Raw genomic sequence first — 15,147 nt, forward strand, 5'->3', positions numbered from 1 at the left:
TGCCCAATTATTTTACCCCTGATTTTTAGACTAACCTGCGGGAATGCCAGAGTCAATGCAGCACTCCCTGTAGATCACCAACAGAGACTGGCAACTTTGCAAAGCCAGGACACGCTTCCCTGACTGTATTACTCGCCCTGCACACCACGAGACTGTGCAATTACATGGCGAGGCACATAGGGACCCCATTATTTATTTCATTTCTTTAAACCAAATCAAATACCCCACATTATCATTAAAATATATTAAAATAAAATTAGGTTCAGAAGTAATGGTGTATTACAGGCAACATTATGATCAAAATAACTTCTGTGGTGCTATAAGGGTATCATTAACTTTAAGTCAGTTTGTTTTCCTCACTTTGACCGAGAAAATACTTTAGAGCATACAGAATTAAGAAGGGATGGTAATTCCTTGTTAAGTCTCTTTGAATGAAGATCTCACATGCTCAATATTCTCCCCACTTGATTCTCTTGCAACGAAAGGTGTAAAGGAAGAAGTTGCATAACTGAATTAATTTCTCGCCCTTTCTGTCATAAGCTTTAACAAGTGTACAGAAAAGGGAAAACGTACGACAGAGAAGTAGCCAGATGAATATTTTGCAAGCTACTGCATTCCTACAGTAAATGTATTCTGAGTTGCCACCCTCCCTCCTCCACTAAAACAATTAAAAACCTTTCAAATGTGGACATTGTAGTGAAAGCACGGAAGGGGATGCCCATAAAATGATTTCCAGATGGTACATTAAAATTTGGGATGTTAAGAAGCAGACCATTAACGGGAGCAACATTTTAATTTTAGACGGGCTGCGAGATTAATCGATTTTAAAATGAGTTTGTCAACACCGGTGGCCATGCATCCAATTAGCGCAGTAAAAACTTGTTTCTGGCTTTGATATAAAGGACATATCAGGGATCATAAGGTTGCTGCTGCTGTTTCCGTTCCTGTTCCCAGTAATCCAATCTTTGCCTAGATCAATCATGACAACAGAGTGACATAGCTCATTTTATCTGGATTTTGCCGGGCTGCCTCACACAACACTGTTTTGAGCACATGGCGCATGTCGAAACTGTTGTGATCACTGGTAATATAAAGTCATTGACCTCTGCTTCGGGTCATAGGGCTAAATTACACTGTGTTGCTCTGAAGCAGCCATGGTCTAGACAGAGCCATCTCCATCATCCAGGTGCCTGGATATCATTGCAGTCCTGTTGATGCATAGGCTTTCTTTAATGAAGGCCGTTTAGCTAAGGCGTAGCGTAGGTCCTGCATGGTGTGTCTCAGCATACACTCCATCTTCTTTTTTCTGTCTTTGATCAAGTGGGTCGACATGCATCAATCCTGCGAATGAGGGTGACAAACAGTGACTCAATGAGTCCTGACACTGGGTGTAGCTCAGTGGGAATTTCATTTAGTCTTTTTTTTTCTAACATTAGGATACTGTATGGCACTTAGGTAGGATTCGATACCTTAGAACACTACTTAACCTCCAAGCCACAGGTTGCTGATTGTTTATTTATTTAGGTTGCTCTTTTTGTTAGTTTATAAACTGTTGACAGCTAGCTTACTAACATGTTAAAACATGTTGTACATTTTTTTGTTGTACACTTTTAAAGATGTAGTAATATTTAGGAAATTAGATCAGGTATATATATATAATAATGTGTAAAAAATAATGTAATTGTATGTAAAAATAAAGTGATATTTTGTAACAATTGTAAGTCGCCCTGGATAAGGGCGTCTGCTAAGAAATAAATAAATAATAATAATAAATATGAAATTTGAAGGGCAGCTGGCTCTTTGAGCTTATATATATATATATATATATATATATATATATATATATATATATATATATATATATAGGTTTATAAATACTTGTACGTTACTTAATTTTAACAATTATTATCTTGTCAACCATGCCAGGTTGACAGACGTCTAATGCCTTTATCAGTGTATGTGTTGCTGTCAACCAGTAAAAATTGTTCCAGTGACATTACAGCTGTTTGTAGCACTGTGTGTAACCCTTCAAGCCGACACATCATTTTAAAGGCATGGTTTACAATTCCAGCATTCGTTTCCAGGGAAGGGTGTGAAGTCATAACCTTTCTTGATGCTTGGGAGACATTAATCCACTTTACACATGTGAGCAATTTAGTGTTACTCACACTCTGGAATGGACTGTATTTTTAGCAAAGTAAACTAGAGGTGTCTGTGTGAAAATGTGAACCGACAAGACATTGAGGTGAGATATTTTGTGCCAAAATTGTCTGGATAAAACGGTATAAGGAGTCCTTATAGTTGAATTGGGCCTTAAGTCATAGAGTGAAATAGCATTTTGAAAATATGACACTGCTGCTGTACCCTTGAGCAAGGTACTTTACCTAGATTGCTCCAGTAAAAACCCATCTGTATAAATGGGTAATTGTATGTAAAAATAACGTGTAAAAAAATAATGTAATTGTATGTAAAAACAATGTGATATCTTGTAACAATTGTAAGTCCCTGGATAAGGGTGTCTGCTAAGAAATAAATAATAATAATAATAAATATGAAATTTGTGTCCTGTGTATCCAAAAAATGGATAGCAGCACTTTATAAGTTTAGGAGAGTGTTAAGATTCCCCATGCTGTTCTGATCATAGAGCCGAAGGTGTTTTATTGAACCCAAATGTGTATCTGAGAGCAGTGGTGACCTTCATCTAGCATTCGTTCTGAATCCCCCATGAAGAAGTCTTACTTCCCTGCATAGCATGTTGTCTGGAATAACATCTTCAAATAAACATGTAATAAGTGCCTTGATCTAATGAACCCTATACAGATTCACAATGTAAATTCTTTGAGGATTGGCTTTGAAGATCCTGGCTCTATTAAGACATATGTTATTCCATCTCAAAACTGTATATCGGTGGTCAACACGGCATGTACTGTACACAATGCACACTGAATACTGCAATAAAAATGTCATATGCTCTGGAAAGGGAAGGATTGAGTTCAGCAAGCATATCTCAGGTGCAGCACATATTATTTGAAGCCATTATACATTATTAATGCAGTGTTCTATATCCAACCCACATGCTATCCCAGAAGGTCCAAGTTTTACCATAGTCACACACCTGCTAATTTGCCTTTTTTCCTTAATCTCTCCGGAACTTGTAGTAGAAAAGAGAAGCTATGTACACTAATATCTTACTTACTTCCAAGTTGGTTCTTTCCTTCAGTTCCTGGTGAGCTTAGCTGGGCTGGAACAAAGCTACCCTAATTATTTTTCATGTGTTTGTCTGCTTGAATGGTCTTAAATACTAGCAGTCGGGGAAGGATGTCACACCATCCTCAGCAAGGTTGTGCTCAATTGTTGATCTTTAATTTTCTTTGTGAAGAAAAGTTAACTCTGTATAATTTATTTGAGGTTTGCTACCTAGAAATCTGTTGCATTCAGAATATTATTACTTCTGCCTAAGCGTCAAGACTGTCCTTAGGGTGCACATACTTTTTTTTTGCTATATTAAAATACCATCCTTCAAATTTAATAAAATCCTTCAAATTTACGACACACTTTAAAAAAATAAAAAATTATTCTTAAAAATAGCCTGCGTCTTAAATTCAAGTACAGTATAGTCATGCATGTATAAAAATTGGCAAAAAAAGACGTGACTACCTGAGTGTACAAACAGCAACGTGACTGACTGCCGAGAAAAGACATTGTTGCCCAATCTTGAATCATCTATGGACATGCAGGCAGCCATTTTCAGAGAAGTGGCATTAGCTTCCTGAGCAAATGTTGATCAGACCCCCATATTTTTCGACATGCCAAGCAATACCACAGTTCACAAATTGTGAGAAAAACAGGTGTGAGTAATCACGACTGGAAATGAGAAGCTGCACATAACTGTAATGCTCTGTGTGACAGCAGATGGCCACAAACTGCCTCCATATGCGTAATTGAGGTTGTATCTTTGTAAATGCATATTTATTTGATGTTTTATTTTTTTCTCAAATTGAGGGTGGGAAATTTGGTCTGCATCTTAAATTTGAGGGTGTTGTAAATTCGAAGGAATACGGTAATTCGTATTTCCTTCCTTCATTATGCATGGAGATTTAATGTGTGGTTTGTTATCATTTGATCTAACATGTCTGCACTTATGCGAAACCAATGAAAACATCTTTAAATGTAACTTCATATGCAAGTCGTGCCCCAAGGGCCAATGTTTTTTTTAAGTGTAATTTCTTTCTGCATTTAGCTATGTCATGTTTTACACTTTAAAAAAAAAAAAATGCTGAGCGAATTATTTATGCACAGTAAATACATTTTTTGTTCCTGTGTGCATTATATGTGATTACAGCCTTTGTTCATCTGGTTTGTTAACATTTTTAACTCAATATTTAGGCTTTTTGATACATTTTGGAGATGGTTTTATTCAGTTAGTTTGGTTGTTTAATTGCTGCTATTGGACGTATTGTAACAGATGTAACCCAATTCAGCACAGCCTAAAAGTTAACTTGACAAACATTTAAGAATTCAGGATGTCACATTAGTGCGCTCCTAAAAGTCCAAGTCAAATAAACAGTTCTCAATAGGTGCAAGAGTCCCACAGAATGTCATAGTAAAGTCTACATGCACATTAATAAGAAAAGAGTCACATCCAAGACTTACTCAATATATGATTGCCATACATTGAACAGTATAAAAACATAGTTGCATCAGTGACATTTCCTTAATGTGACACAATACAAACCTTTAGACGGAGTCAATTTAGATTTCAGAAGACGTGTGTGTGCGTGCGTGCGTGCGTACATGCGTACATGCGTGTGTGTGTATGTATGTATGTGTGTGTATATATATATATATTTTTTTTTTCAATTACTAGAAGTGCATATTAGTAAATGCAGTTTTTTTTTTTTAATTTAAGGCGTGGTCATGCTTCATTCAGCTCATCTGATTAATTTGAGGTGAGGTGGAAACAACGGTTTTAGTTCATCTGGCAGATTAACTAGTGGCTATCTTGATAATATGCAGTGTAAGCAAATTTGGAACTCATAATTTTCACACAGGAAATAAGATTCACTGAAGCCATAATAGCACACACATAAAAACTATTAAGTTATGTTTGCTGCCATGTGTGAACATTACTAAAAATGTGTTTTTTTGCAAAGCAGCTCCTGAATTCTGTTGGAATCACTTTAAAACAGAAAAAAATCAAAAAGTAAAAACATAATATTCAAAAAGAAAATGTCAAAAGAACAATTCAGAATGACTGCAAAAATAATAAAGGGCAAGAGGACTGAAAAAAAACAAAAACAACACCAATGCACCACTTATACTATCTTAATAAAACTATTAGGCTTCACTCCTAAGGAAATACAGTATTGTAATGGAAATAATTATGTCAGTGAAATCAATGATACAATTTAAAGCAAAGATTAAGACAAAGATCACTGGAGGTGTTTTATTAGTGCAGGCAACAATAATTCCACAATATTTTTTTGGAAAGGGTGAGAGACATCTAATTATCTTTTTAGCCTAAGGGGTATTTAGTTTATTTAAAAAAAAAAAAAAAAAGTCTGTTAATTTGATCTTTGTCACCCTTTTTTTCAGGTTTACATGATCTTTAATATGACACATGGTTAAACACCTGAATTACGTGTGTTGATTATTAATAGTACCATCTAAGTGCTAACTGGGTGGATCCAGGTCATATTGATAGCTGTCAGGGTTGAAGCTATTTGCAAGCATTTAGCCTTATAATCCTTTTTCTTTTTTTTTTTTTCTTCTCCTTCAACAACGTAAAAAAATAAGACACATTTATAATGAAATAATAGCTGTGTCATGCAAAGTTGTGTATCAGTAACATTGTGCTGAAGGCCTGTTTATTGTACAGTATAATAGTCTTTCACTAATCAGAACCCATTGGGAACAGACCCTGTTCATATTAGTGGTGTTCCGAGTCCTGATCTTGATGTATACCAAGACTAATGCTGACTACATGGGTTTGCATTAGCAAGAGTATACAGTACTTCAAAAGTTGTAACTGCAGGTCAAGTTATATACAAGTTATATGTCCAATGCACCCAGTATAGTTACCAAACAATTCAGAAATGTGTCAAGTTGTTTCTTATTTGTTTTATGAATGGCAATTGATGTTTTTTCTTTCATATGTATTTATTTAGTTGTTAAAAAATAATGCAATTCTTTTTATTCATTTAACTACTTATTCACAGTACCTTTTCTGAAGTGTACCACAGCAATTTTACAGTTTTCCCATGATACTGTTATGCATTTACCATAGGGGTACCATGGCTATCTGTTTTTTTTAATTTTTTTTATTAAGCTTTACCATACCTCTTTGGCCTTTGCAATGCACCTGCTTTTATAGTGCTTTATTACACTTTGCTATGCTTTTACAATGGAAAACTTTTATATGGGTCACCACAGAAAATAGGTTTAGAAATGTTGGTATGGCAGTATTAAGATCCACCACAGTTTCGATCAGGGGTTCTCAACCTTTTTTGAATCATGCTCCACTTTAGCAATATGTTTTCTGCTTCATTAAGCATGGTTTTCCAGACTATTTAAATAAAGGTATCATAGTCAAAAAATAAATGAATAATCAAGAGTTTGTAAATTTACATTTAAAAATGTGTAAAATGTTTTTTTTGTAATTATTATTATTATTATTATTATTATTATTATTATTATTATTATTATTATTATTATTATTATTATTATTATTATTACTGGCTTAGATCATTAAAATAAACAAAGATGTGTAGACGCATGTCTGTCACCACAGATAACTGTCTGGCTACAAAGTATTTAAGAATGCTAGTCTTTTTACAATTCAGAGAAATGGCATATTGTACAAAATGTATTGAAAGAAATGACAAAAAAGAAAATGTAATTCAACTTTACATGCATATTATATTACTTCAGTAATAATGTCTGTTGCTTTATCAGACCCCTGGAGTACTGAAAGTACTGTATGTCACATGTAGCATTATTTCACAGTAGAAACCAGTGTTAAACCCTCCGGGCAAATTCATACCTGCTAAGACACAGTCAGCTGGAATGAGAGGTGCTCGTTTTACTGGAGAAAGGAAAAAAAAATGTGATCGTAAGGAGATTCTTTATTGATCCAAACAGCTGAGCAAAGGTTGCCCAGCCCCACAGCTTCACTGCATTGATCTTCAGGTTTTGAATGAAAAAATGAAAATAAAAAAATGAAACGCCTGCCATAACAGTAAATGGAGTGAAGGGCCAGGATGGCATTAATCTGAAACGACACGTCTGCTGGGTGTTTAAAGTGTTGTGGAATAATGTATGGCTATTCTTCAATGATAAACACATCCAGGGGTCTATTTGTTTATATAAACAGCGAATCTAAACACTGCTGTCATTTAAATCATTAAAATAAGACGTTGACAAAAACAGTGCATGTGAGTTTCTTTAGTGTATTTTGACCTTAATAGTAAATAAAATTACTGGTTTGGTCTTTTGTCAAATGGCTGTATATATCATAAATGTATGAGCAGTATCGTACAAATTTGTGTCTTTGCTGGACTTAATTGGAAGAGCATATCAGAGATGATCAAATGAAGCACTCGTCGAAAGGTTATTGCAGCACAGACTACCATGTGTAAAGTTGATTTAGAAAATATGAAACCTTAAAGCTCTTATTTAAATCAGTCTCAGCTCACAATTGAAGTTTTGCATCCCCAGAAGACATCAAAATCTACATATATTCCAGTGTATTATAGCTGTGTATTCCAGGTGCTGTACTGCTGTAGGTGACCAATGCTAAAAAGGTAGCATTGTAAATATACAATTAAAACCTGTTTAGGAAAATCAAGTTTGTTGTATTATTTTAATAGTCAAGGATGCTTTCTTAACCAATGAGTGAAGGAATATTTCATATAAAGCCTGATGTATAACTTGAAGAGAATGATAAAATAGGAACAATCTCTTCTGTGTATAAAAAAAATATATATATATATATATATATATATATATATATATATATATATATATATATATATATATATATATATATATATAAAAATTAATAAATTACATTTATTAACTCGAAAAATGCAAGAAATAAAAGCCTTACCCCCAACTCATTGGTAATGACCGTGAAAGAGAGAAGTCATAAAGCATCAGAAGTATGATATAATTTTTTCAAATGCCAGTGTTTTAACCAGTTTCTTCCACCATGCATGGTAGTGATGTCACCAAAAAACGTCTAAATACTTAGAGTGCCTCAGGCTACTATGAAAATCAGACACTCTGCTAAATTCAGGATACTAACCTTCAGAGCAGAGAGAAAATCGGAAGCATCCTGGTACGCACCTAGTTGGCTACAAATGGGTTTGGAACAGAATGTATTTACCTCTGATGTTTGGTAGAGATTAAGACAAGCATCCTGGGGTATATAATACAGCATGTTACTATAGTAACTTTACAATATGTCTGTGTGTGACAAAAGAGGCTCCATTTCATCCATTTCATGCTCCTGTGTGAACCCACTCCCTCCCGTTGTTTTATTATATCTGTCGCTGCAGCCCAAAGCATCCGTCACTGTGTGAATCAGAGTGCTAGATGGAAGCTATTTGGTTGATGGAATTATGGAATTTAAAGTTTAGTCAAGAGAAGAAAAAAAACACACAAAAAAGGTGATACAATGGAAATAATTAAAATCTCTTTGAAATTGGAAAATTGTTTGCATATTTCATGTAGATTGCTTTGCAGTCCTCTGTCTTGATATGGCCCTGCAAACGTCCCCTTATGAAGGAGTCGTTTATAATACGCACTTTCTTCAGCTACTTTCAATTTGTTTGAGCTGTAGTTTAATTAAGTCTGTACTATATACCTGATTTATGAAATGTGTGATATGAACTTAGATGCAGCTGCCTGATAAAATACTTTTTTGTATGTTTTTACTCTAAAGTGCAGCTTATTAAAAAAAATAAAATAATGTAAGGATAAAAGAAAGGGTCCCCAGTGGTTCATCCAGTAAAGGCACTACCAGGTGAGTGGAGGGTTGAGTAGCTGGATCAGGAGTTTGGGATTCTTGTTATTCAAATCCTTGCAGTGCTGAGTTGCTGATCTTTGCTGGGGGACTACAGGAAGTTCTGTTAGGGAGAATGAAGTAGCTTACTCTTCTGAGTAACAAGCTTTGAAAACCAGGGGCTTCACTACAAAGTGATTACACACTCAAGCGTAACTGTCCTTCGTAACCTGCTCAATCGATACAGATTGTGCACTACCCAGGTATCGACCAGCGTAAGTCTATTATGTTTGCCATTCATGAAAGAGAACTTCTACCTATTTATTTTTTGCTAACTAACCTACAGCTGACTTTTCTATACCTTATATACTGTGGTCAATCACATGACCTGAGACATGTTTGTCACACTGTCTCATTTTGTGTGTCACCTGTATTTCCAGGTGACACAGTCTGCATATATGTATTAGAAATTAACCACAGTTATTTTCTTTCCAGGGGTGGATCATACCAACACAGACCTGGAGACAAATTTTGTGAGTACTTATTTATTGATTTTGGCAAATGTATGTATTACTGAGCACTTTTACATAGAAAACTGTCTTATGGGGGGCAGATTCTTTACTAAGTTATTTACTCCAAATAAGCAAATGCAATTTTCTGAAAGACCTATAACAATCCTAAAATGCATACTAAACAACCTAAGTTCCTTACAAGCCCCAAAAGGATTTTGTCTGCCTGTTTTGGTATGTTTATTGGGTGTGTTTTTTTTCATTCTGAAATACATGTGCTAATGACAATTTGGAGTAAATAGCTTTGAGAATCAAGCCAAGATTGATGGAGCTCAACAAGAAACAGAATGCTTAAAATTGGAAGGTATACAGTATATCGGTGGATTATAATGGGTGGCATTGAACTAGATCTTCAAAGCTAAAGGCACTATTTCAGTGGAAGGTCTAAGGGGGGCTTCATTGGGATCAACAACTGGGCACAGCACACGACAGGTGGCTCCATACATTATTGAGCTGGGTTACTACCTAGTCAGCTACTCCATCTCATCCTACTGCCTGACTGTCACACTCTCCTCCCACTAACTTCCTCGTCTATCCTTCTGCTGGTGTACAAGGTCAACATACTGCAACACCCTCCCCTGACTGCCCTCACCAAGAGCCTCACCCCCTGTGAACTGGAAGATGATAACTGACCTCTACTCTTCTGAACAGCATCTGGATACATGCAGCTTCTTGTGTCTCTTACTGTCCTCTTTACAGCCCATTCAGATCCTTCACATTCTGCCTTGGCCATACTGAAAGCCTTCTGAATGGTTCAATCGTCTTTGTTATATTTTTTCCCTTATAAAAGAATATAAAAATGTAAAATAACATTGCGCAGGCATAGCATTGCAAGAGAAATATGGTAAAGCATATTTCATGGAAAAAGCACGGGGAAACTACAAAATTACCGTGCAAATTTACTGTGTTAAACTTTTATAGGGGTTGAGAATCAAACTTTATTATTCAGATACATGTCAGTCGCGTTTTAACATCCTTATATTAAGAAACAAATCAATTCCCATATAAGTAACAAATTAATGCACTTACCCGTCACACACGATTTCCGACTCCGTCACCAGTTTTCTGATACAAAGCCCATCTCTTCAATGTTACAATTTTTTTGATTATCCGTCACAGACCACAGTTTTCCTTTTTGTTTTTCTTTTTTCTTGGATTAGGGCATTATCTAGCACTATATTCTGCAATTTTGAATACTGACTTTGGGTACTGTTTTACTTCTGGAAACTGTGTTATTGCTTTTTTTTTATCTTTTGCTAAACTGCATTTACTTTTACGTTTTATGCAGTTCTGGGCATAGGTAGCATTTTGATTTCATTTTGCTGTTGGGTTGTTAATGGGGGATTTTACATATTGTTACAATAGATACCTGTGGCAAAGTGGTTTGCAGTGCGCAGGTGTAGAGGTGATGCAGTGCTCAGTAATAACAGACACAAGACAGTTCACTGTGAAAAGCAGCTCTTTATTTGGCTGGGTTGCATGCTCGCAACTCTTAAATAATAATAACTAGCTCTACACACCAATATGTATCACTCAGTTAAACCACGGGGTTCAGTCCAAAAATAATACACTAAACATGACACACACAAACATAGAAAAAATTATATACATATATAGCAGCCCAAAATTTTTTGATTCTCTCTCCGAAGTGCTCTACTGGATTCTTCTTAACTCATATCGGATGCCCTTCCTGCTCCAGCTCCTCGATGATTTTCTCCTTATATCCCCCCTCAGACCCTCCAGCTCAAGCAATTTCCAGTCCTCAAGCCCTGTTTTCTTCTCTAGGAGTCCCACTTTCAGAAGATAAAACTATTGGTCCAGTTTCCTGACTCGAGTTTCTTGGAATCACTTTAGATACAGTTAAATTCGAAGCCAGCCTTCCTTCTGATAAAATAGCCCACATTTGCCATCTCATCAATAAATTTCAAGCATCAAAATCAATCTCTAAGCGCAACCTGTCTCTACTGGGCCATTTCAACTATGGAATCCGTATTATTCCTAAAGGCAGGACTTTCTTTTCTCGCCTTCTCGCCCTTTCCTCAACAGCAATAAAACCTGGATTCCCATATCAAAATCTCCCCAGAAGCCAGAAAAGACATCAAATGTGGTCTACTCTTCTGTAACACTGGAACGGACTTTCGCTATTCTACGATGACTTCATCTCTGCCCCTCATGATTTATGTCTGTATACCGATGCTTCTTCCCTAGGATTCGGAGGTGTCCAAGGCAATGAATGGTTCTACGACAGCTGGCCTCATGAAATTCAAAATCTTTCCACGCATCTCAAATCATCAGCTCTCTTCGAAATCTACGCTATCATCGCAGCAGCTCACCTCTGGGGGTGCTCCTGGTCTAGGAAATCAATTTTATTTTTCAGCGACAATCAATCTATTGTGCATATCATCAATAAAGGCAGATACTCCTCCCCCCTCATCATGCAACTTCTCTGCCGTCTCATATGGATTTCAGTTTCTTACAACTTCATAATTCAAGCTCGTCATCTTCCAGGTATTTTCAAAACGCAGCAGATGCTTTATCTCGTTTACAGATCACCAAGTTTTGCAGTCTGGTTCCTTCAACAGCTCCAATCCCTCTTCATGTCCCCCAGTTCCACCATCTTATATTCAACTAAATGCATCGCTCACCAATCTACTCTCATCTGCAAGAGAATACATGTCAACAGCCCTCTCTCCATCTACCAGGTCCACCTATGCTACAGGTTCGTCGTCATTCTCTGCATTCTGTGCCCAGAACTGAATATCACCTACCCCATTTAATGAAAATTGGATTGTAGCATTCATCATCCACGCACGAGACATTCTTCATCTTTCGCCAGCATCCATAAAATCCTACATCTCAGGTATCCAATTTCATTATCGTAGCTTGTTCATCCCCTCACCGACACTTCTTTCCATCCCCGCAGTGTGCGTCACACTCAGAGGAATTTCCAAGAGCCTTCCCCCTTCATCTCCAACCAGACTACCCATATGTACAGACGTCCTTTCCCAATTAATTTCAATCTTGCGCTCAGGATGTTTCAACCCATTTGATGGCTTGGCGATGGAATCTATGTGCCTGACAGCTTTCCTCGGATATATAAGAAGTGCAGAATTCACAGTACCGTCACTATCCAGTTTCCCAGCCATAGGTATTCATTCTTGTGATCTTTCAGTAATTCCTGATAATCATTTTATTCTGCTCCTTCGCTCATCCAAGACCATCCAGCTTTGTCAAGGACAATTTATTCAATTATCCAAGATAAACTCCCCTCTCTGCCATTACTCTTTCCTGTCCAAGTTCCTATCCGTCAAAAAACCCTTCAGTCCCCTAGATCCTGTTTATCGATCGTTCCCGTAATGTCATTACAAGACACTGGTTCTCAACTCACCATTCTTCTCTTATCTCCAAAGCGGGTCTCTCTCCCCAGTTCTATACCCCACGCTCATTTAGGATCGGCGTAGCCTCATCAGCAGCAAAAGCCAATGTTAGTCATCACCTTATAAAAACTATGGGTCGCTGGTCATCAGCAGCAGTCCACTCCTACATTCGTTCTCTTCTATACATCTCAGCAGCTCACCAATCAATTGCTAGTATGCTCGGAGTGGGGGCACCCTTACCACCAGAGGGTGTTTTTCCTCTCCACCGAGTGGAGGGTTTCACATAGCCTGTTTCACTAACCACACTGTTCTTTTGCAGCTCATGCACTATTTTCTAGTCTCAACCAGAGACTCTTGTTTCTCTCCCACTGTACCAGTAAGAGCTGTAGTCATCTATAATCCTTAAGTACTAAAGTCCAAATACTAACAAAACTCTATCCTTCACTTACCCCTGCGGGCGCACTCCAGTGCCTGGCCTTGGAGGACTCGCCTCACCTCTTTGAGGGTGGCTCCTGGAGACAGGGATTCTCTTTCCTTCCTTCTTTCCAGGTTATGAACTTTTCCGTCCTCTGGGGGCATGGCCTGGTCCATGAGGCAGTGCCTCCAGGATTCTCCGCAGAGTCAGAGGATTTATCTGTTTTTTCAGGGGGTCCCGGGGGCCCATGGGGAGGTTCTTGCGGTATAAAGTCCGGACCCCGTCCTTTGCCCTGGCCCGCAGGCCACTAACAGCTCAAACCTTCCCTGGCCAACAGGCCACTCACAGTTCAAAACAAGCACTCCTGGCCCGCAGGCCATCATCATTCCCTCGAGGCTAAGCCTCTAAATACTAACCTATATTCTTCACACAGCCCTAGCTCCCGCCCGTGAAATATTAGCTATCATTTTTAAAGGAATATTTTATTTATAGAGAAATAGAAGTGTATTTTTATCAGTTTAACTGTTCCGTGTTTTTTTGTGATTACAAAAAGGTACTTCTTGATACCTGTCTGTTATTTTTTTTAAAACATGATTTAAGAAAGAAACCGCCGTGCCAGTCCTCTTTGTCTTCATCGGTACCACTTCACGAATAACAAGCCAGCGCAGAATGTTTGATTTATCTGCTGGACTTTGTGTAAGTGAGAAAGCATTCGTGATCCAACCACTTAATACAATGAAGAAAATATGCTAATGATATGGATTTTTCATTGTTTAAAAATTGCTAATTGCAGTGCTGTCTGATCTATTGAAAATTCTTCGTGCCTCCAGGGATGAGCTGGCTATATACTAGCTATTCTATATCTGTACCAATAAAACCAGTGGTCGCAGTGAAATGCTTAGTGGAACCAAGTTTATCAATGAATACTGTATGGTATGTCTAAGTACTGCATTTACTGCTTGAGGTTAACTGCAATCTGAGACCAAGTAATACATTATTTATTAACAGTGCTAACCATGATTTTAAAATCCTTATATTACCTTTATTAACATTATTACTGGCACCTCTTTTATTGTGCTGAGAATCATTTGATTCTTCACTTCTTTCTGTTAGTTCAGGATATGTAAACATTTCCATAAAAATGCTATAAATCAACTTCTGCATCCTGGTAGCTTTGGTGTAGGTCACATGATCTGATTGCAGTTCGACCGTTGCAGTGAGTTTGAATGGGATGTAGTTACTATGAAGTGCTTTTTGGTGAGTTGTTGGTTGTTTTCTTTTCACAGGTCCCCGAACAACTGCACTCATGGGCATCCCTGTGTAAAAGTAAAGCAATGAAACCTTTTAACGTTTACCACTCCTCATTATTTTGTGTTCGGATGACTTCTCTATAAACTGCCTGAGGCCTTTCCGAACATAGACGTGGTTTTGATTTTTTTGGGTCTGGGTTGCTGACAGATTGACAGTTGTCTTGAATGACCTCCAGGGAGGGGGGTTTACAATAGTGCATGGACAATAAAAAAGAATAGAACTATAGAATCCTAGATACTCACATGTTTATCTTTTTTGTTTCATGTCAGGAATACTATGCCAGCTTTGATCTGCGTGGTTCGCACGGCTTGTCCCATGATCCTATGCCACCAAATAATCAAAGGAATGGGTAATTATAAGATTAATTCAATTTGAAAATGTAGCTGGAACATTCTTAAACCCATTTGGAAATTAATAGTGGGCTATACATTTTATTATATATTAATAAATCCCTCTTAGCCAATCAAAATG

The 15,147-nt window shown here is 37.2% G+C and overlaps 1 protein-coding gene across 2 annotated transcripts in view; it reads left to right on the plus strand.

Moving 5' to 3' along the window:
- Positions 1–15,147, plus strand: part of LOC117402762 (PC3-like endoprotease variant B) — a 299,818-nt gene that overhangs the window by 170,260 nt on the left and 114,411 nt on the right. For both annotated transcript variants that reach the window (XM_034004201.3, XM_034004200.3), the window contains exons 7-8: positions 9,500–9,537; positions 14,946–15,025. In XM_034004201.3, the coding sequence (XP_033860092.2) occupies positions 9,500–9,537; positions 14,946–15,025 (118 nt within the window). The remainder of the gene's footprint in view (positions 1–9,499; positions 9,538–14,945; positions 15,026–15,147) is intronic.

Source organism: Acipenser ruthenus, chromosome 5 (assembly GCF_902713425.1).
Source record: "Acipenser ruthenus chromosome 5, fAciRut3.2 maternal haplotype, whole genome shotgun sequence".
Taxonomy (NCBI): Eukaryota; Metazoa; Chordata; class Actinopteri; order Acipenseriformes; family Acipenseridae; genus Acipenser; species Acipenser ruthenus.